The sequence below is a fragment of the Mobula birostris genome, chromosome 30 (assembly GCF_030028105.1).
Source record: "Mobula birostris isolate sMobBir1 chromosome 30, sMobBir1.hap1, whole genome shotgun sequence".
Taxonomy (NCBI): domain Eukaryota; kingdom Metazoa; phylum Chordata; class Chondrichthyes; order Myliobatiformes; family Myliobatidae; genus Mobula; species Mobula birostris.
In genome coordinates, this window is record NC_092399.1 from 4,239,367 (window position 1) to 4,263,344 (window position 23,978).

The 23,978-nt window shown below is 44.0% G+C and overlaps 1 protein-coding gene across 1 annotated transcript; it reads right to left on the minus strand.

The window, feature by feature from the left end:
• Positions 1 to 129: 129 nt before the first annotated feature.
• Positions 130 to 23,394, minus strand: LOC140190433 (proton-coupled zinc antiporter SLC30A2-like). The gene is given in 9 exon segments (XM_072247003.1): positions 130 to 698; positions 6,837 to 6,971; positions 8,500 to 8,605; positions 10,892 to 11,090; positions 11,702 to 11,855; positions 14,512 to 14,658; positions 18,497 to 18,684; positions 22,938 to 23,023; positions 23,025 to 23,394. Coding segments are annotated over 9 exon segments (1,365 nt in total). The 5' UTR covers positions 23,229 to 23,394; the 3' UTR covers positions 130 to 552.
• Between the last annotated feature and the right edge of the window lie 584 nt (positions 23,395 to 23,978).

The following is a 23,978-nucleotide window of genomic DNA, read 5'->3' on the forward strand; positions in this document are numbered from 1 at the left end:
TCAATCAGAATTCAAGACATCAATAGGGGAAGGGAGAAATAAACCGATTGGTCTTTCAAGACAGACTGCAAATTTTGAAAAGGTTTATTTTTAAGCAAAAACTTACATGAAGTCTCAAATGAATGAGCAATTTGATCCCAACAGTGAATATTAACAATAACATTTAAAAAGTGGCAGCATTAATCTCCCTTTAATGTAGTCACTTTGACATGAAGAGTAATGCACAAAACATACTGTATATCCATGTGGTGTAGCTTAATTCCATTTCCCCAAAGGACATGGGCATATTTTTAGGTTTATCCCTTCTTGTTCCATCTCACCAAATATTGATGTTTATACTCAAATTATTTCACATTTTTGTTTATAGCTGCCTTTTGTTTACAAGAGCCTAACCCTTGAACTTCCAAGGTGCAAACATGGTATTTAGGTCATGTGTATGGTGAAAACCTTTCACATCCTCTTGCTCCCATACAACTTTTCCACCTGTGACTATCTGTGGTCAGAGAAGACAACTCTATCAGACATACTAGTGGAATTCCAAGCACCGGTCAGCTAGTCTCTTGGCTCTTGGCATTCCCTGCAGTTGATCATATCATCAGAGTAGCTCTCTATTTGAATAGTGATAGAGTGGAAATCAAACTTGCTCTGGAGCACTTGGTTAGCTTCAGCCAAAATAACCTGTGCATTCACCCCTTCATCTGTAAGAAAGACAACCAACCGTTAGATCACATGAATTATTTAACAAATGGTGGACAGGTTTTTAGAAAACAAAGGGTCAAAGAAATGAGGAGCTTGATCTCAAGTGAGGTTCTTTTTTTTTTAAAAGAATGGAGTGAATGTAGTAATAAATAAATTAGATTATGAGGACACTCAGTCCTCGTTTATTGTCATTTAGAAATGCATGCATTAACAAATGATACAATGTTCCTCCAGTATGATATCACAGAAACACAAGACAGACCAAGACTAAAACTGACAAAAACCACATAATTATAACATATAGTTACAACAGTGCAAAGCAATACCGTAATTTGATAAGAGTGGGCACGGTTAAAAAAAGTCTCAAAGTCCCGATAGCCCCAACATCTCACGCAGATAGTAGAAGGGAGAAACTCTCCCTGCCATGAGCTTCCAGCACTGCAAACTTGCCGATGCAGCATCCTGGAAGCACCCGACCACAGTCCGACTCTGAGTCCGTCCGAAAACTTCGAGCCTCCGACCAGCCCTCCGACACCGAGCACTGAGCACCATCTCTGCCCAGCGCTTCGACCCCAGCCCCAGCCACTAAGCAACAGGCAAAGCCGAGGATTCGGGGCCTTCCCCTCCGGAGATTTCGGATCACACAGTAGCAGCGGCAGCAAAACAGGCATTTCAGAAGTTTCACCAGATGTTCCTCCGTGCTCTCACACCTGCCTCCATCAAATCAGAATTGTGCACCGCATCTTACTTGACAGATAAGAGATATTCATCACCTGGCGCTGCGTCGTGCCACCATCTTCTCCTCCTGCCTTATATCAAGGAAATGAGTTGTAGAGTCCTTGAAAGTGAGTCTACAGGTTGTGGGAACAGTTCACTGATGGAGCAAGTGAAGTTGAGTGAAGTTATCCCCTCCGGTTCCAGAGCTTGTGCCAGCCTTTTCACTGACTCCAAAATCAATCTAACCCTTCCCTCCTACATAGCCCTCAATCCTTTGCTCATCCATAAAGGCTTTCCTTTCCTACAAAGGCAGCTTAATAACACTGTCTTCCTCCCAGAAAAGCCAAGATTACAGTTGGTGCCTTCCAATTCTCCCCCGGCCGAGGTTCAATGTCACTTTAACTTGAATGCTGGAAATGTGAGGTTGAAGACTAAAGTAATTAATTATCTGTAATTGTTGAATTCAACACAAGGTTGAGTCTTATTTCCCAATGACACATATATAGGAACAGGGTGGGAAATGAGCTGCTCTTATTCTTAGCCCATTATCCCTAACTGGGAGCATAGTCCTTGTTCCCGGGTCAGACTTTCAAATTGACACCCAGGTGTAGCCCATCTTCCAAGATCCTTTCTCCCCCAGGGGTGAGATCTTCAGAGCCTCTGTTGGCATTTCTAAGCACTGGGTTTTTAAATGGAAGAGGGATGCTCACTCCATGCCCAAACCAACTCCTTTCACAGCCAGCTTGGGACCGTCCATGGCAGAGTTAAATGAACTGACTCTGGAGATAAATGATCAACTATAAACTTGTTCCCTGAGGGGCTCAACAGGCTTAACAAATTGCTCCTACTTTTTCCTTACAGGAATATAATCTCACATGCTATTTCCGATTTCATTTATCCCCTAATTGCACCTCTTCCTTTTCATCTGTTTCAGATTGCTTCAATCCTATTTCTGCCATTCAATCTCATCTGCCTCCACCTATAACAGACCTTCAACTGCCTATACACCTCCTCCCTCACCTCCATTCAGGGCCCAAACAGACATCGATTGTGTCTGGTGCTCCCGATGCGGCCTCCTCTACATTGGTGAGATCCATCGTAAATTGGGGGACTGCTTTGTCGAGCACCTCCGCTCCATCTACCAGAAGCAGCACTTCTGAGGGAACAAAACATTTTAATTCCCATTCCCATATGTCGGTCCATGCCCTCCTCTTGTGCCAAGATGAGACCACCCTCAAGATGGAGGAACAACATCTTATATTCCACCTGGGTAGCCTCCAACCTGATGGCATGAATATTAATTTCTCCTTCTAATAAAAAAAAGGTTTCCTCCTCCTCCCCTCTTCTTCTATTCCACTCTCTAGCCTTTTACCTCTTCTCACCTGCCTATCTCATCCCATGTCCCCTCCTCCTTCCCTTTCTCCCAAGGTCTATTCTCCTCTCCAACCCTTCACCTTTCTCACCCATAAGACCATAAGATAAAGGAGCAGAATTAAGCCATTTGGCCTATCGAGTCTGCTCCACCATTTCATCATGGCTGATCCAATATTCCTCTCAGCCCCAGTCTGCTGCCTTCCCCCGTATCCTCGCATGCCCTGACCAATCAAGAATCTATCAACCTCGGCCTTAAATGTACAGAAAGACTTGACCTCCACGGCTGCCTGAGGCAAAGAATTCCACAGATTCACCACTCTCTTGCTTAAGAAATTCTTCCTCATTTCCATTCTTAAAGGACACCCCTCTATTCTGAGGCTGTGTCCTTTGGTCTTAAGCCTCTCTCCCATTGTTGGAAACATCCTCTCCACATCCACTCTATCAAGGCCTTTCACCATTCGATAGGTTTCAATGAGGTCACCACTCATTCTTCTGAATTCATAGTCATACTTCATTGGTCCCGGGGGAAATTGGTTTTCGTTACAGTTGCACAGTAATAAATAGTAATAGAACCATAAATAGTTAAATAGTAATATGTAAATTATGCCAGTAAATTATGAAATAAGTCCAGGATCAGCCTATTGGCTCAGGGTGTCTGACCCTCCAAGGGAGGAGTTTTAAAGTTTGATGGCCACAGGCAGGAATGACTTCCTATGACGCTCTGTGTTGCATCTCGGCGGAATGAGTCTCTGGCTGAATGTACTCCTGTGCCCACCCAGTACATTATGTAGTGGATGGGAGACATTGTCCAAGATGGCATGCAACTTAGACAGCATCCTCTTTTCAGACACCACCGTCAGAGAGTCCAGTTCCATCCCCACAACATCACTGGCCTTACGAATGAGTTTGTTGATTCTGTTGCTGTCTGCTACCCTCAGCCTGCTGCCCCAGCACACAACAGCAAACATGATAGCAATGCCCACCACAGACTCGTAGAACATCCTCAGCATCGTCCGGCAGATGTTAAAGGACCTCAGTCTCCTCAGGAAATAGAGACGGCTCTGTCCCTTCTTGTAGACAGCCTCAGTGTTCTTTGACCAGTCCAGTTTATTGTCAATTCATATCCCCAGGTATTTGTAATCCTCCACCATGTCTACACTGACCCCCTGGATGGAAACAGGGGTCACCGGTACCTTAGCTCTCCTCAGGTCTACCACCAGCTCCTTAGCCTTTTTCACATTAAGCTGCAGATAATTCTGCTCACACCATGTGACAAAGTTTCCTACCGTAGCCCTGTACTCAGCCTCATCTCCCTTGCTGATGCATCCAACTATGGCAGAGTCATCAGAAAACTTCTGAAGATGACAAGACTCTGTGCAATAGTAGAAGTCCGAGGTGTAAATGGTGAAGAGAAAGGGAGACAAGACAGTCCCCAGTGCTGCTGATCACTCTGTCGGACACACAATGTTGCAGGCACATGTACTGTGGTCTGCCAGTCAGGTAATCAAGAATCCATGACACCAGGGGAGCATCCACCTGCATCGCTGTCAGCTTCTCCCCCAGCAGAGCAGGGCGGATGGTGTTGAATGCACTGGAGAAGTCAAAAAACATGACCCTCACAGTGCTCGCTGGCTTGTCCAGGTGGGCGTAGACGTGGTTCAGCAGGTAGACGATGGCATCCTCAACTCCTAGTCGGGGCTGGTAGGCGAACTGGAGGAGATCTAAGTGTGGCCTGACCATAGGCCAGAGCAGCTCCAGAACAAGTCTCTCCAGGGTCTTCATGATGTGGGAGGTCAATGCCACCGGTCTGTAGTCATTGAGGCTGCTGGGGCACGGCACAGGGACGAGGCAGGACGTCTTCCACAGTACAAGAATTCTAGCGAATACAGGCCCAGAGCCATCAAACACTCTTCATATGACAAGCCATTGAATCCTGGAATCACCCACCAGGCTTCACCTATCACCTTCCAGCTAGACTCCTTCCCCTCCCCCCCACGTTTTTATTCTGGCATCTTCCCATTTCCTTCTCAGCCCTGAAGAAGGGTCTCAGCCGAAAACGGCGTCTGTTTATACATTTCCATAGATGCTGCCTGACCTGCTGAATTCCTCCAGCATTTTGTGTGTTGCATCAACTCCCATCCCTCACCTCCAATTCTCTTTAATCCACTCATTTCATTTTTAACCTTCTTCACTTTTGATGCAAGATCATTTTCTTGAAACGTTAACTCTGTCTCTCCCTAGATCAGGGGTTCCCAACCTGAGATCCACAGACCCCTCGATTAACGGTACATGTCCGTAGCATAAAGGAACCCTTTCGCTACATGCTGTCTGACCTAGTGAGTATTTCCAGCTTTTCATATTTATATTTATTGAAGAAAAACCTTGCTTTAGGTTCACAATAGCCCCATCATCTGGTACTAACTGGTATAAAAATCATTCACAACCTGAGTTGATCCAAATTTGTCATAATTCTCATAAACAAGCAAATTCCTATAAAATTGAAAGGAATTTCAAAAAGATGGAAAAAATTGTGTGATTTTTTTTCTTTCTGTCCAATATGAAGAAAACAATGGCTTCAGATCTTATTAATTCATCAGTTCAGGTGCAAGGGAAGGACCTCTGACTTCCAGAAATACTGTATACTCGTATTATTATCCCAAGATTATTCCAAGATTAGTTCCAGCACACAAGTGTAAAGGAGAAAAAAATATTTGTTACTCCAGATCCGATGCAGCATAAAGATAAAACAAAGTTAGATAAAGAATTGTGATACGTTCAGTTGTCAGGTGAATAATTAACTTTTTTTTGTCCTGCAGATCATGCTCTTTCTTTGGGGGAGGGTGCTAATGCTTTTTTTGCTGAAGTAAGTTGGGGAGAGGGAGGGTCGATGCTTTGCTGCTGCTTAAGGAACGTGTCGGAGGGTCTTTGGGGTTCTAACATTACTGTCACTCATTCTTCGGGGCACTCCTCTGTTTTCGTGGATGTCTAAAGATCGAGGTTGTGTACTGTATACATTCTCTGATATTTAATGGGACTAAACAGTCCATATTTAATGAATAAACAGTCGATGTTTTGGACGGAGACGCAGGCAGTGATCACGTTTGACCCCTTCTATGGGTGCGCAGGTGGCAAGGTAGTGCAGTGGTTGGCGTAATGCCATCACAGTGCCAGTGACCCTGGTTCAATCTGAGACTTCTCTTAACACATTAGGAGTTTTCTTTCTTGGAGGGAGTCTGGTGGTCCTGGAATCGATGCTGCGTAGCCTCCTTGAAATCAAGGATTCATCACAACATGGTATTTTGTAAGAAATAGAGTGTGACAATAGCTCGATCATTCTATCGTTACGGCTCGTCCTCCATTTCCGGCTACTTCTCCACTTGGTCCATAATACCCTGTGCCCAAGAATCCATCGATCACAGTTTGGGATGTAATCAATGACTGAGAATCTGTAAACACTTTTAAAGAACGATGAAGCCAACTAAAGAAACTTCTCCATATCCCAAGTTGCATATTCCTGGCCATAATAATGATTGCATGCACCAGACTTATCTTTTCAACAATACAATCTGCTGGAGGAACTCAATGGTTCGAGCAGCATCTAGCAGGATGGAAAGGAACTGTCGATGTTTCAGGCAGGAACTCTCCATCAGGACTGAGAGGGAAGATGTCTCGAATCGAACCCGGGTCACTGGCGCTCTTAATAACATCTAACGCTAACCACTACACTAACGTGCCATCCACAAACATGATCACTGTCAGGTCTCAGCCCGAGGTGTCAACTGTTCATTCACCTCCAGAGATACTGCCAGATATGTTGATGGGTCCTCCAGCGTTTTGTGTGTTAAACCCTGTTCAATATCTAATGCCAACAAGGATGCATTTGACACTCGGCACTCGCTTGGTACTGCACTGAAGCATCACTTTGTGATTGTGCCCCGGGATTCTTGCAGTGACAATTAAAACAACTGAAACAAGACCATCACAACCTCATACACAGCTAAACAAACACACGGTCAGCAAACAATAATCTGTACCCTACTACTTACCGGTGGCAATATGAACAGATAGAACCAGCTGGTTCATGGTCAGCGCCCAGATACGGAGGCTGTGCACCGCTTTCACTCCATCGATTAACAGGAGAGTCTCTTTTACGTGGCTAAAGTCCATTCCTATCGGAGTACCTGCATTGAAAGAGAGAGCTCAACACTGGTGGAATAACTGTATCAGACTGTCCCATCACCCAGGACATGCCCTCGTCTCACAGGGTGGAGGTACAGAAGCCTGAAGATACACTCAGCAATTCAGGAACAGCTCCGTCCCCTCGACCATCAGATTTCTGAATGGACATTGAATCCATGAACACCACCTCTCTAATTTTCCTTTTCACACTACTTATTTAACTTTTATATATTTACTATAATTCTGTAATGCTTTTATTAGGTATTGCAATGTAATGCTGCTGCATAACAACAAATTTCACAACATATGCCAGTGATATTAAACCCTATTCTGATTTATTCCCAGAGCTCCACTGATCTCAGCTCAAACCCCCCTTCTTTCTGCAGGCTCCCTTGCCTCCTTTGTCCTCAGACTCACTCACCTTGGCGAAATTTCAACACTGTCTGAGCTTCAATAAACTTTGAGTGCTGTACAATGTGCTGTCAAGCTGCTCCCATCTTACTGGTCTGGGAAAACAAAACTTCCTCTCACAAGAGGATCCTTGGATTCCAGCCTCTCCTTGTCACCTTCTAAATCGCTCCACTCAATGTGTCTAAATCAATGTTACTGTGGTTCTTCAGTCTATATGTATACTGTAAATCTTGGTGTCCCAAGGGCCTGTCACCTCTCTTTTCTCACTACATCCTCTGCTAGATTAATTGACGCTCCCTCAAACCAACAGAGCTATTTGCCTTTCAAATGTAAGGGTTCATAATAAAGCACTTTCATTTCTACAGTACTATGGCAAAAGTCTTAAATATTTTTTATTTATATATATTTCTTAAAATATATATATATATTAGAGCTAGAGTGCCTGACTTTTTCCACAGTACTGTACTTGTCAACGTGAAGTAGAGAACAAGTTTGTAAATCTGGCGGGAGTTTAGGATGCTGGGAATGGCAAGGGTAGAGTGTCGTGTAAGGGGTGTGGTACAGGTGGCAGAGAAGGAGTGCCAGAGTGGGGAGGTGTAGTGGTTGCAGACACACCCAGCCCTGAGACACCAGGCAAGGTCATTTGATTCCAGACAACTGGGTTATTGATCATTACAGAATGTCTCTCTGGTGTTTCCCGTTAACCTCCCCTCTCCTGTCCCTTTTTCTTAACCATGATTCCCCTCTCCCTGCCTCTTTAAAGTCTCAGTCCACAATAGAGACCCATATCAGAATCAGGTTTATCATCACTCACATATGCCATGAAATTTGTTTTATTTTGTGGCAGCAGTACAGTGTAATACATAAAATTACGACAGTACTTACAAAGATCTTAGGCTCCCTAGTTATACATTTGCCTAAGAGCTTTGCATAGTACTGTATTATTTCTAAACATACTACCAACACCTTAAAATCATGAATCTGTCAACCACTTCCATCGTTCATGCACCGCAAATCGTTGTAGCCCATTTCGCCAATTCTGTTCACCCTCTTTGGATCGTTCCTTCACTTTATTTGCAATTGAGACTTGTTTTTAAATTGTTAAAACTTCAGACTCACCTTCCATCAATACACGAAGGACATCCCTCAGGATGGAGAAGGTAGTGCCAAGAACCAATAGGGAGAAGAGGAAGGTACAGATCGGGTCGATGGCTTTGTATTCAGGCTGAACACAAATTAAAAGATTACGTAAGCGCAATGTAACCATTAGATGATTTAAATGGAAAATTACTCTCATGTTTTGTAGCTTCAAAACATTAAGCTAATTTGAAGGAAGACATGGGAGTCTGAAATCTGTTTACTTTAACTGAGGTACACACGTATCATGTGGTGGCATGGTGACATATGCAATTAACGTGTTTTACTTATAACCCATAATTAATTATTTAATTGAACAAGAATGCACACACATGCACACACAATTTCTCAAATATTATTGCGGTATTAAATACACAACACTCTTTGTGTGTTAAGGTAGCTTTAACCTCTTGGCTCTGATGCCAAACCAATCCTAAGAATATTGACCCTCTAAGTGGAGGGCTGGACATTGGCAAAGGAAACAAAGATCTCACTACTGAGAGATCCAGCAGATCTCTGATGAGCACAATACGTTCCCAGTGTTAGGGCAGCTTAGAGCCACTGTCTCACTGCTCCTGGGACTCACATTCCACCCCGACCTCGAGAGCTGTCGGTGAGGAGTTTGGACGTTCTTCCCTCGACCACAGGGGTTGCCTCAGTTTGTTTAGATTCTCTCCCACAATCTAAAGGAATGCAGGTTGGTTAGTTAATTGGTTAGTTAGTTAACTGGTAGACAATGGACAGAATTGCTGCTAATACAGGAAAAATACAAAATGAGGTTAACGTAGCATTAATGTAAGTGGGTGATTGGTGATCGGCAGAGACTCAATTGGGTCAAAGAACCTGTTTCTACGTTATACATCTCTACACTGAGTTACCCCTTTATTAGACTTGCATTAAAGATTAGAGGTCAACTTCATTTGTCACATGTACTTTAAAATATACAGTGAAATGTATTGCTTTGTGTCAAATCAGACAAGCAAGGATTGTGCTTAGTAGCCTGCCAGATCACCCTGCTTCTGGCACCTATGTAACAGGCCCATAACTTACTAACCTTAACCGTACACTTTTGGAATATGGATGGAAACCGGAGACCTGGAGGAAACGTACAAACAACTTACAAACATTAGCAGGGATTGAACTGCGCTCTTACAGCTGGCATCCTAAAAGGTTGCACGAACTGCTACTTTATCATGCCTTCCTGTAATGCCAACTGTGCCCACACAGGTGGCATCATTGGGTATACAGTATATAAAGCAGAGGTTGACAGGTTCTTGATTAGTCAGGGTGACGAAGGTTACGGGGAGGGAGAAGGCAGGTGAATGGGGTTGAAAGAGATAATAAGTCAGCCATGATGAAATGATTGAGCAATCTCAATGGACCAAATGGCCTAAATCTGCTCCTATGTCTCATGTAAATGGCTCTAATGGCTTTGTAATGACCTCGAATATTTCCTGCCTCTCGTTCGTTCTACATAATGATCCTTAAAACTTACATTTGACTGAAATTTATTGATGATTTCTATCTTTTATGCCTCAATGTCAAACTGCATTTACTACGGGTTCCCAATCTTTTTCATGCCATGGACCAATTCTATTAAGCAAGGAGTCCGTGGACCCCAGGTTGGGAAAGCCTGATTTAATCAATATTCCTGAAGTGCCTTGCAACATTTTACTAGGGACACCTCCTTGACTACTGTAACTGGCCCTCAAAGAAGAGTTCTAGAGTCACTGCAATTTAACATTGACCATCTGGACACTTGCTGATAAAGATTAGCTTTATTCTTCACATGGATATCGTAACATACAGTGAAATATGTTGTTTGTAAAAAACATCAAATCAGTGAGGATTGTGATGGGCAGCCCACAAGTGACACCACACTTCTGGTGCCAACATACAAAACTCTTAAATCCCAACCATTAAACAGATTTTCTTTTCTTCCAATATTTTTGAACACTCATTTATTCTTTAAAAAAAATTTCACGAGGGGATGAAAGAGTGAAAAGTTTGTGTCAGAGCCATGTATTCTGTGTTGCATGTTTATTATGGTAACTAGTCACATCATGGGGGGGGGGGTTATGGTAGAAGGGAATCAGTTACGTATTCATGCTTACATCAATGCAATTTGTAGCTTGGAACTGCGGAGGTGATATCTTTGCTAACCACAGAGATAACACTCAATAGTGCTTCATTGTACATTTGCTAATTGTTAACCAAGGATCAGAATAAGGAATTCGACACATTGAGTAGCTGCATGCAGGTGGTCATACCACAAAACCTCCAGAGAACTCATGCAAACTTTACCCAAATGCACATTCCCCTTTCCAAAACTACCAGTTATTGCGGTGTGCTAACAGAAACATTGCCCGCATACCTCAAAATAGATGACGTAAGCAGCAATCAAAACCCCGAAACTCTGCAACAAGTCTCCCACTACATGGATGAAGGCGGCTCGTACACTGGGGTTTGCCTGGGCACTGACCTTTAACCCCTGGGGGTTGGATTCTAGGTCATGTGATCCCGTACGCCCATGGCTGTGGTTGTGACCAGACTGATGAAGGACGATGGCCATTCTGTGAAAGGAGAAGCAGGCAGAGAAAGAAATCAGAACTGAGAGAGTTGTGAACTTTTCAACACTTTATTCAAGAATTAAGAACACACTGAAATAGCTTTTAAAAGATAACAGAGCTCAGTTATGGTCTGAGATTGTACCCATACCTGGATACGTCATCCTTGTGACAGTAACAAGAAAAAGTAGGAGCCATGCACTTGTTCTCTATCTGAATCGTCTCCTGTATTGCATGTTTACTACGGTAACTAGTCATGAGGGGGGCGTGGTAAAAGTGAAGGGAATAAGTTATGTCTTTGTGCTTTGCCCATGACAGTTTGGGGCTGGGGACCGACAGATGTCCTATCTTTTGCTAACTGCTCAATTTTGCTTAGCTTGCACTTGGGTACCATTAAGTTTCATCGCTTCAAGATTTGTATGTTTGCTAATTGCTAATAAAGGATTGAATACATATCTTTGCCTTTTGAAACAATCATTACTGGGGAGAGAGAAGGGTGTATCATACAAGTATGACTAATGCGTGGGGGTCACCAGCAGCGGCAATTGGTTTGGTTAGAATTTGGCCACTACAAAGAAGAAAAAAGGATCACAAGTCTATTTCTAGAGGATACTCACACAATGTTGATGCCAACAGCACATCCTGAGGTGATCAGCATCACTGCCCCATCAACTTCATACTCCTTGGAAATGAGTCGCTCTGTTGCCAGGTACACCAGCACTCCAGTTACCAACCAGATGGATAGCACAGAGAACAGGGCCCCTAGAATCTCTGTGGGGCACCGGGCAAAGAATGAAGTTATTTTTTGACAAGGAAGGAAGGATTTAAAAAAATATGCAAGGAATACCTTGATTAATAATACAAATAATATTTATTCTCTTTTCCACTTTGTTTTATTAATATGATACAATAAAGAACTGGCCAGAAAGAAACTTATAAAGCAGCACACACAAAATGCCGGAGCAACTCAGCAGGTCAGACAGAATCTTCAGAGGGAAATGAACAAATTACGTTTCAGGTCGAGAACCTTCATCAGAAAATTATAGTTTAAAAAAAAGTAGTTTTGATAAGATGGTCACTGCTAAATCCAGGAGGAAATTCTGGAAAAACTTTAACCTGGACAGCGGTTAGAATGTGCCTGAATGGAGGGGCGGAGACCTATACTATGGATACATCCAAGTAAATAACTGGAGATGAAGGCAAGAGCAGATCTGTGGGCAGCATACAGCATCACAGGTAAATTAGGCCAAATGGTCAGATACAGGTTATGTATCCATTCCTCTGATGTCAACCTAGACAAGTGGATTTTAAAGAGGAACACAAGGGGCAGGAGGAGATCACGCAGTTACTTGACTGCATGGCACTGTTCAATCAGCTCCAGGTTGGTCTGCACCTCCAACTATTGACACCACATCCCCTGACAGTCTCACCCATCTACACAATACTCCAGGTCCAGTCCAGCAGGAGTTGAGAGTGATAATAAATCTGCCTCGATCAAGCGGCAGAGCAAACTCGATGGGGTGAATTCGGCACCTACGTCTTATGCCGTCACCATACAACGAGCAGATAAAAATCAGAATCAGTGACGTGAAATTTGTTAACTTAGCAGCAGCAGTTCAATGAAATACATAAACTAGCAGAGAAAAGAAATAATTAAAATAAAAACATAATAATAAACAAGTAAATCAATTATGTATATTGAATAGATTATTAAAAATGTGCAAAAACAAAAATACTGTATATTAAAAAAAAGTGAGGTAGCGTCCAAAGCTTCAAAGTCCATTTAGGAATCCATTCAGGTCTCCTTTCCCCACTCTCAGACCTTACTAACCCAATCACACTCCAACCACTGATGAGAGAAGGAACACTGCGCTCTCTGGCTTGAACAGATATGCGTATGAAAGTGCATAATCATGGCTCTACAGTGAAGCTCCCAAAAAAGTCATCAGATTAAGACATCCTTTCAAAGTCAGTTTAAGAAAACACACAACTTAGCTGTAATACCCAGTAATATCGGCAAATACAAATAAACTCTCAAAATAGTGTTCAGGCACCACGGCAGCTCGGCAGTTAGTGCGACACTACTACAGCTCAGAGTACTGGAGTTCAGAGTTCAGAGTTCAATTCTGCTGTCCTCTATAAGGAGCTTGTGAGTTGTTCCTGTGACCGCACAAGTTTCCTCCGGGTGTTCCAGTTTCCTTCCACAGTCCAAAGACCAGTCAGTAGATTAATTGGTCATTGTAAACTGTCCTGTGATTAGGCTAGAGTTACATCAGTGGGTTGCTGGGCAGTGTGGCTCGTTGGGCCGGAAGGACCTGCTCCACACTGTCTCTCTATATGAAAATAAAATAAAAAGATGTCAAATCACACGGGAGTGAAGTGGGATGAGTGCAGCAGGAGGCCACCGTGAGATATAATGAAAATGGGACAAATGGAATCTGTGGCACCCTCCTGGAAAAAGATACCTTCTGTTCACCACATCTATGCCTTTCAATCTTATAAACTTCTATCAGATCGCCCCTCGATGGGGAGGACATACGGACTCATTACACGTGATGTTAGAATTGAACTTTGAACTCTGACTCCCGATTCACTGATTTATTGGTGGACAGCAGGGGAGCTGTGGCCTCGGTTGTAGGCCTCAAGCCATGATGTCGCCTTTTTACAGCCACGCAAGAGTGAGGCTTCAGAGTTAGTGATCTCCACAGAGGTGGTGAGGCACGGCATCTAAACTGGAGTTGGTGCTGCCCCCAGTTTACATTTTTCACATGGCAGAAGACGGGCTGTTGTGTGTTATTTTGACTATTCTACTGATATTGTAGACCCAGCTGGTGGTGTACTGACATTAGTGCCAGATTTCCGGATGAAAGGTCCCGAGTTCGAATCCAGCCAGCTCCCCTGCACGCTTTCCATCCGTACTGGGTTACAAGCTGGCGATCTCTTTGGAAACTCACCCGGCAGAAGGCAATGGAAAACCACTGCTGTAACTTGCCTCGTACACGGTTCACTACTACGCCAGAGAGGCGTGGAGGGAAATCATTCAATGCGATGTACCTTTCCTTTCTACTGATATCATATATGTGCTATATGTGCGTTCGTTGTGCTGTGTATGACTGTTGGTACTATGATTTGTACCTTGGCCCCAGAGGAATGCTGGGTTGCTTGGCTGTATTTGTAGATATTCGTGTATGGTTGAATGATAATTAAACTTGAGCTTGAGCAGAGCAATAGTAGTGTCACACTAACCCCTACATTGCTATTTCTGATTTCCAGCATTTGGATGCAATTTAATGACCATTTCTATCTGGTTCAAATGCAGATTCGAAGGCATTAAGTGCACTCAGTTGAATTTCTAGATTAGATCATTGGTCAGCGATGATAACATTCTCTCTACACAAGCAGATGTAAATGGAAGATTCAATCTCACCTGAACGGTACCAACCAAAGTTCATGGTTTTTGTTGCAGGTCGTGAAGAAAGCCACAGGGAAAACAGGCTAAGGAGCATAGAGGCTAAATCCGTCAAGAGGTGAGCAGCATCGGTCATGACAGCCAGGCTGTGAGCCATGTATCCACCTGAATGAGGGAAAGCAAAGCTTCAGACATCTGAATACCACGTCCTCCCAACATTTATTTCAACCATCCTGCTAGGAGAGAAACACCAGACTACAGATGCTGGAGATCTGAAGTCAGAAATCAGACTCAGATTTAATATCAACAGCATGTGTCGTGAAGTTTGTTGTCTTTGCAGCAGTATAATGCAATACATGGTAATAGAGGAAAAACTGAATTACAGAAAGTATGGTATATGTATCAAATAGTTATATTAAATAAGTGGTGCAAAAATAGGAATACAAAAAGTAGTGAGGTGGTGTTCACGAGTTCAATGTCTATTCAGAAATCTGATGGCAGAGGGGAAGAAGCTGTTTCTGAATCACTGAGTCAGTGCCTTCAGGCTCCTGTACCTCCTTCCTGATGGTAGCAATGAGAACAAGACATGAAAAGGCAGTGACAAACAGCTGAAAGAACTCTGCAGTCAGATAGGGTCTGTGGAGGTAGAAGAGGTGGTCGACATTTCAGGTCGAGGCCCTGCATTATGGTGGGGGTGGGGGTGGGGGGTTGGGGGAGAGGATTGGGCACAGAAGGAAGTTGGGCAGTGTGTACAGTGGAGAGGTGAGACAGGAGTTATTCATTTCCAGCAGAATAAAATATAAAAGCAATATAAAATATAAAGGTTTTATAAGGCATTGGTCAGACCACACTTGGAGTATTGTGAGCAGATTTGGACCCTTATCTAAGGAAGTACATGCTGGCATTGGAGAAGGACCAGAGGATCAGAAGAACCATCCTGGGAATGGACGATGAGCATTTGATGGCTCTGGCTCTGTACTCATTGGAGTTCAGAAGAATGTGAGGGATCTCAATAAAACCTACTGAATATTGAAAGGCCTAGAAAGAGTGGACGGGGAGAGGGTGTTTCCTGTGGCGGTGAAGTCCAGGACCAGAGGGTACAGCCTCAGAATACAAGGAGGATCCTTTAAAACAGAGACAAAGAGGAATTTCTTTAGCCAGAGGGCAATGAATCTGTGGAATTCATTGCCACAAATGACTGTGGAGGCCAAGTCATTGGGTATATATAAAGGAGAAATTGATGGGTTCCTGATTAGTACAACATCAAAGGTCACAGGGAGAAGGCAGGAGGATGGGGTTGAGAAGGACAATAAAACAGCCATGATGGAACGGCAGAGCAGACTCGAAGGGCTGAATGGCCTAATTCTGCTCCATGTCTTATAAGTGGAATTGGATCAATGGAGAGGTGGGAAATCAAAGGGAAAAGCTGAATGAAGATGAGACAACTTGGGAGAACTGGTAGGGGTGGGAAAAGAGCACAAGGGGTGCAGGTAACCTGATAAGGGAAATTCAACGTTCATACCATTTGATTGTTGGCTCTGCAAGCAAATTGTGACAGTGGCGATGGCGAAGGCCAGATGGGTCCATGTTAGGATGGGAAGCTCAAGATGGCTATTGCAGACAGAACACAAATGCTCCCTGGGAGTCATCTCATACACATTTGGTCTTGCCAAGATAGAGAAGAGCATATCTGACCACTGAATACCTTAGACCAGGTTGGAGGAGGTGCATGTGAAATATCGCCTCACCTGGAAGAGTTGTTTAGGTTCATGGATGGTGTTGAGGAGGTGAAGGGACAGTGTAACACCTCAGAAGATTTCAGGAGAAAGTGTCAGGGCACCCAGAGTGGTGAATGAGAAAGGATCAGCCCACCAGGAATGAGGGAGCGAGTGGTCCCTGCCAAAGACTGAGAGGTCAAGGGAAGGTGTGACTTGTGGTGGGATCCCATGGGAGCTGGGGAAATTGGTGAAAGATGATGCACTGGATGAGGAGGTTGGTGGGGTGAGTGTTCACAGCAGATCTCAGTAACTAGTTTGCCTCCTGAGATGGAGACAGGGATATCCAGTAAAGGAAGCACAGGAGATGAAACAGGTACAATTGAGGGAAGAGTAGTATTTGATGGCCAGCCAGTCCCGAGCATCTGGAGGGGGCAAGGGTGGCTTGAGTGATGGGAGTGGAAGAGTCATGGCAGTCAATGTCACATTGGCAATGCAAATGGAAAGGTTAACTGAGAGGGGAAAAGCCAGCAATGGGTGCCCATGAGGTGGGAGGAGTGGTGGGCGGAGGATTCTTTGCTGAAGAAATCGGCTCAGGGGCAGAGGTGACTGAAAAATAACTCACCATCAGATCTGAACAGAGGTACAATGGGGGAACCTCTGCTGAGGACTGTGAGGACAGATCGCTCAGTGCTAACAATGTGGGGGGGGGTAGAAATTAGGGAGTATAGTTGGAAGACTGCAGGTTATCTTCTCACTGCAGAGAACAGGGCACACAATCTGTAGCAATTTCCCAACACCGCACTGATGGAGTGCCACACTCCAGGCTCAAGGTGTGGTTTCCTGAAAAAGCCGTGAAATGGAAGCCTCGTCCACCCTCTCAGAGGTACGAGAAAGGGCACACAGCTTGATTTAATGAAGAGCAATGTGATTTCGGCTGCTGTTCATGTTAATGCTCATCTCTCAACTATTTCATCATTACCATTATCCAATAGTCATAGTATACTCGAATTCTTCTCTAACCACAATGGCTACACTTCAAAGAGCCAACTCTACCTCTAAACTTTTACAGCAGGGGTTCTTAACCTGTTGTGTGGGGTTAGATTCCAGGGGGGCCGTGAACTTGGATGGGATACAAAATTCTCTATAATTTCTTTTGAAGTGAGACATCTGCAAACACTTCAGAACTCTTTGAAAAGTCATGTCATCAAGATGGAAATAAAAATTGAACCATGGATCAGCAATCATTTTCTTTCTGATATAAACTATATCAAAGATGTTGATCTAGCCAAAGATGAACTCATTGATCTTAGGTCAAAAAAAAAATTACTACAATTGGAGCTTAACTCAAAAATCCTTGGAGAATGCTAGTGTTCCTTCAGAGAAGCCTATCCTTGCCTTGTAAATCGAGCTATGGAAGCTTTAATTCCATTTTCAACAACACTTCTTTACGAATCAGGATTTTCAACATGTAACCATTAAAGCAAAAAATCAAAATCGATCAGATAGCCAACATGACATCTGTTGCTTTGTCAAAGACCAGCCCACAGTTTATTCTTCTTATTCAAGTGATGAAACAACAGCTTCACACTCGTGTCTATAAAAAATAAAATTTAATTTGCCTATAATTTTAAATGTAGTCTTGTTATGTAATGTGTTAATAAAGCTGCTCATACATTACTATATTGTAAAATCATTTAGACATTTTGATAACTATATTTCAATATAATTGGTTTCTTTTGTAATCCTAAAAGTCTCTAGATGGTTGCTCTACACGAATGCTCCGGACGGCTCTTGACGTGAGTTGGCAACAGCACCTGACAACCGTTGAGCTCTATAACAACCTACTGATGCTCACCACTAAAATCGAGGTGAGAAGACTGCAACTAGCAGGGCACTGTCTACGCCACCCCGAGCTACCTGCCAGCCTAGTCGTCATATGGGAGCCCAAGCACGGGAGGATGAACCCTGGGCGCCCTCCCAAGACTATGGTCAACACGCTCCAAGAAGACAGTGGTGCGGCTGATGTAGATGAACTGAACACACTGATGAGGGAGAGGGAGAAGTGGAGAGTCCGTCATCGTGCCCGACGCCGGCCCCCTAGGCCTGAGTCGACGTAGTAGTAGTAGTAGTTTGTAATCCTATTATATATTTACATACTTTACTCTGATAGGCCTCATCACACTGCCAAAGGGGTCCATGGCATAAAAAGGTTACGAACCCCTGCATTACAAACCTCATGGATATATACATGGTGCTAAAATGGTTCAAGTCATTTCCTTGTTTACCTATCACTTCAGCAATTATAAACACGAAGCAGACAGCAGAGGCCACATACAGCCTCCGACGGGCTATCTGTTGATCCACAACCCTGTGTTTTCCGGACAGCTGACGAGGGTGACAGTGCCAAAGTTCCAGCTTGCTCATTGTAACGTCTGCGCATGGCAGGCTACCGTACAGCACGTAGGACGAAGTCCTAGAAGCCAAAAGAGAAAAAGTTACAATCACTCACAAACAGTTGCAAGCTTTCAACATGCAGAAGCCATGACAGTTCTAACTTCTTAAACACAGGAGATTCTGCAGATGCGGAAAAACAGAACAACACACAAAATGCCGGAAGAATTCAGCAGATCAGGCAGCATCTGTGGAGAGAAATAAACAGTTAACCATCAGCTCTATTCTTCTCTATAGATGCGGCCTGACTTGCTGAGTTCCTCCAGTTTTTTTTTAATGTGTTACTATTACTTTTTCAATGTTAATTTCTTGCATTTCACAGTATGTATTCTTTTGCCCAAAATATTTCTACAGAGTTTATTTTATTGTGCTGTGGGAAAATATGTTCCACTTTTCCTGGACACATTCTTCACAGGCCTTTAACCAAGTGTTTAAAATTAGCTACCTCCTTCAAGAATATACTGCCTGTTCTCCATACTAAACGGGAGCAGTGACGTTGCAGCTCAGACTGAATAGACAGCTTTGTCTTGTGAGAAAATAGTGGGCTGGCTACACTTGTAGCACAGGATGTAGTCTGAATGAAACGTAAAAATCCGAGTTGTCTTAAAAGGGCAGTTATAGTGAGGATGTTTCTTGTGGAAGATCTGGAGCTAGAGGGTCATTGGCTGAAAATAAGATGTTGCCTATTTAAGATACTTAGAAATTAATTAACAATAAGAGACGAGGTGAAATGTTTTCTCTCAAACTTGTGTAAATTAACTACTTCTTTAATGACCTATCGCTTCCTTACTGCCAGACCTTTAGGTGTTGTTTCCAGTCTGTCACAGCCAATATGGGCCTCAAAACTTTGTTTTTTTTTTGGGTCAAACTTAAAGACAATTTGAGTACTGATGAAGGGTATTGGAGCAAACACTAACTGTTTATTCCTCTCCATGGATGCTGCCTGACCTGCTGAGTTCCTCCGGCATTTCATTTATTTAGTGATAGAGTGTGGAATAGGCCCTTCCAGTCCTTCGAGCCACACTGCCTAGCAATCCCCCGATTAATCCTAAACTAATCACGGGACAATTTACAATGACTAATTAACATGCTAACCAGTACGGCTTTGGGCTGCGGGAGGAAACTAGAGGACCCGAGAAAACCTCCTCATTCCACGTTAAAGATATACAGAGACTCCTTAGAAACTGGGCCAGAATTGAACTCTGCACTCTGGAACAGCCCGAGCTACTGTGGCAGTTAGCATTTGAGAGCGTTACTTCAAATTTAAAGCCCTAATTTTAGACTGAACGATCTCTCTTCCAACTTTCACATAAAATTCCATGAATGATATCTTTCCCTAAATATTCTCTAATTATCAGATCACTAAACTCTTTCTCATAGCAATACATCATTACGTGCCATGTCATATGACATTGGCAGTCATGGTATTCCATCTGTCTGAAGCCTGTGGGGAAGACCCACTTCATGTTGTTGTTCTTATTTTTTTCTCTATCCATGACCATGTTTGTTCTTGGCAAATTTTTCGACAAAGTGGTTTGCCATTGCCTTCTCCTGGGTAGTGTCTTTACAAGACGGGTGACCCCAGCCATAATCAATACTCTTCAGAGATTGTCTGTCTGGTGTCAGTGGTCGCATAACCAGGACTTGTGATATGCATCAGCTGCTCCCACGGCTTCACGTGGCCCTGATCGGGGTGGGGTGGGGGGGGGGGTTGATGAAGATGCTAGACCTCACCCAAAGGCGAGCTGCAGGGTAGCAGAGGTTTACACCTCCTTTGGTAGAGACACATCTCCACCCCACCACCCTCATAGCAATACATCAGATGTAAAACAGACTGACCCGGGCTGGTTCCTCAGTTTTCTAGAAAACCCTTTTTTTGTGTATTTGATGGTTTGACCTGCACAAGTGAAATTGGTTTGACCATTCTACATGCAAGTTCTCCCATGATCACATGTCTGACAATTTGTTCCACAGACAGTAGGGTGGGTGTGTGGAGCCTACATCCAGAGGTAGAGATAGAGATGGGAAAAATTACACTGTTTAAAAGACATTTGGACAGGTACATGAATAGGAAAAGTTTGGAGAATATGGATCAAATATAGGTAAATGGGACTTGTTCAGGTAGTGTTGGCCAGCATAGGTGAGTTAAACAGAAGGCCCTGTTTCCATGCTGCATACGACTCCTAGTGCCTCTAATATGATACATTCAATGCTGTGTATCACTGTTACTGGTTGGGGACACACCTGTCTAATTGTCACTCCCCACTGATCTCCCTCTTGGCACTTATCCCTGCAAGTGTGACAAGTGCTACACCTCCTCCCTCAATCAGAGAGAAGCAATGGAGTTGATCATTAACCGGTAAACTTATCAGCGTGGTGTGGCGTGGCTTGGCTTTCTGGTGTGGGAGGAAATCACAGGGAAATCCTGTGTGGTTTTCCACAAGGAAAATCTGCCAACTCCACACAAATAGTACCCGAGGCTGGCTTTGAACCGGTGTCACTGTAGCTATGTGGCTGTAATATTGGCTGCTGCAATATTAAATTCTGAACCTCAGTAACTTTGCACCCATGTTCCTGTAATGTCTGTGGAATTGTCCATTTAATTCTATTTCCACCCCTTGATCATCCCATCTTGTCACAACTGCAGAATCCATTTAGATACAAGGAGTCTGTACATCCGGCCCAGAACGTGTGGCTCTTCTCCGGGTGCTCTGGTTTCCACCCACTGCTAAACACAAACCGGGTAATTGATTATTGTAAATTGTCCAGTGATTAGGTTAGGGTTAATTGGATTTGTCGGTGTGGCGTGGCTCGAAGGACCGGAAGCGCCTACTCCACGCAGTATCGCTAAAATAATAAACAACCTTCAATTTTTACCATTTCCTCCACTGATTCTAATTGGATGCATTTTTGTAGTTTCAGCCCCGACACCAGATGGCGCTGCGGCGCGGCGAGTCACTGCAGCTGCTCTGAACATCTCACTTCATCTTTCCTTACAGAGTTCTTCTAGGTATCATCACCGCGTTCATTATTCAACTCCATTCTCTTCTCTTTAAATATTGCCTCACTAGAACTCCCCACTAACTTTAACTACAGATCTCTCTAACTCCTAATGTAGTTATTCTATTTGATAGGGAACTCATCCCAGTCAGATTCAAAGCAACGCACACTTAATGCTGAAGGAACTCAGCAGGTCAGACAGAAACTATAAGCAGTCGACGTTTCGGGCTGAGATCCTTCAATTTGTCCCTGCTGCAATATCCTTCTTTTCTCAGCATTGCTATGAGGTGTTGAAACCCATTCCTCCAATCGAGTAACATTACTTTGTGTCTTATCAATCTGGACTCCAACAGCCCACATGATCCTCCATTTGCTGCGGTGTCGGCTTCATTGGTTACCACGTGGATCAAACTAACCGCGACTGTCCTATCCGTAAACCCAGCACTGGATAGCAATGCAGCCTTTGTGATTGGTGCTTCCAACCAGTGTGACCCTACTTTATAAAACCATAAGATGCAGGAGTAGAATGAGGCCGCTCGGCCCATCGAGTTTGCTGCGCTATTCCATCGTGGCTGATTGAATATCCGTTTCAACCCCATTCTCCTGCCTTTTCCCCGCAATTCAGAGTTGCGTGTTCGATGGTAATTAGTCTCCCCGCCGCAGCTCTGTGTCACAATCCCTGCATGTCCTGCTCTGAACGAGCTTTGATTCTCTTGGGTATGAAGACTAACCCCATTCCAGTGCCACTTTTTGGATCTTCCTGTGCCTCAGTCATACCCATATTCGCCATTCTGTCTTTCTTAAATGGTCAGTCTTGCATTACTTAGTCCAGAAGTGAGGTGGGCTAATTGCGTCTGCGTAATTAGTATCAATTCCCCACTCTAGCCTCTTACCTCTTTTCACCTGCCCATCCCTCCCCCGGGGCCCCCCTCCTTCCCTTTCTCCTGTGATCCACTCCCTTCTCCTGTCAGATTCCTTCCTCACCAGCACTTTACCTTTCCTGGAAAAGAGTAAACAGTCGGCGTTTCGGGCCGAGACCCTTCGACTATACTCTTTTCCATAGGTACTGCCTGGCCTGCTGAGTTCCTCCAATGTTTTGCGTGTTACTTTAGTATCCAGGTAACTTTGCCCATCCTGATTCGATAATCGTCCACAACCCTTTCAATTATCAATTGGTGATAGAAAGTTCCTTCCGAGAGACAGGAAGGCGCTATGCTGTTGAACGGAGACAGGAAGGGGAGAACCGATTGACGCCCTCTGCATATTGCCACTCACCCGTCGGATGCACAGGGTCGCTGGGGAGATAATTCCTTCAGAAGCGGCAGGGTCTCGCTCATGTCCTCCGTCAATTTAAGCTCCATTGGAAGGGGGATTCGAGTAAAATGGTGAAATAATCCCGAATCCCACTTTCAGAATTGGGAATGTCGAATCTCCTCCGGACGTAAGAATGACCGGGAGAGGGATGAGCACCTTAACAAGTTTTGCACCGCGTGGACGAACTTCGCCCTGCTCTCCGGAGCGCCCATTGCACCCGGGCGCAAATCTGCTTAGAAACTTTGCTATCATTTTTTACTGGTTGTTTTTGGAGGAAAAGGGGCGGTGTATACAGGGAAAAAACCCGCAATTCTGCTGAACATTCGGTCCGTGCGGAGAAGGTTCTAAACTAACACTGCTCCCGGCTCGCTAGCACCGAGCTTCCGTGGGACAAGGGTGAATCCTTAAAGTTAAAAAAAAATCCCAAATGCTTTCACAAGAATTATTATCAAAAAGCATTTCAATTTAATCACAGGATTAGATTAGATATAGATTGAACCTCAAAATAACCCGCTTTTAGAGAACATGTGCGTGTGCGTATCTTTGACGTATACGTTGGGCGTGATGGGCATTTCCCTCGCCCCTACTTGATATCGGAGGTTTGGGTTTTGAGATGCTTCTTAAAGGGGAAAGGGGCAGTAGAGCGTTATGCGTTGAATCCCTGGCGGCTGAAGGATCTGCTGACAGTTGTGAAACAGTGAAAGGTAAGGTAAGGTGAGGTGAGAAGGAGGCTGAGGTTGGAGAAGTTCTGAGATAGAGTGGTAGGTCAGTAGAGCCCAGAAACAGGCCCTTTGGCCCATCTAGTCCTTGCCAAACCACTTAAGCTGTCTCCTCCCAGTGACCTGCATGGGGACCATACCCCTACCATCCAAACTCCTCGTAAACATTGTAATAGAAATCGCGTGCTGGCGGTTCGTTCCACGGTCTCTCTGCTCTCTGGGTGAAGAAGCTTCCCCTTTCAAGAAGGTACTTTTCTCCGAAATTCCACGCTTGAAATCATTG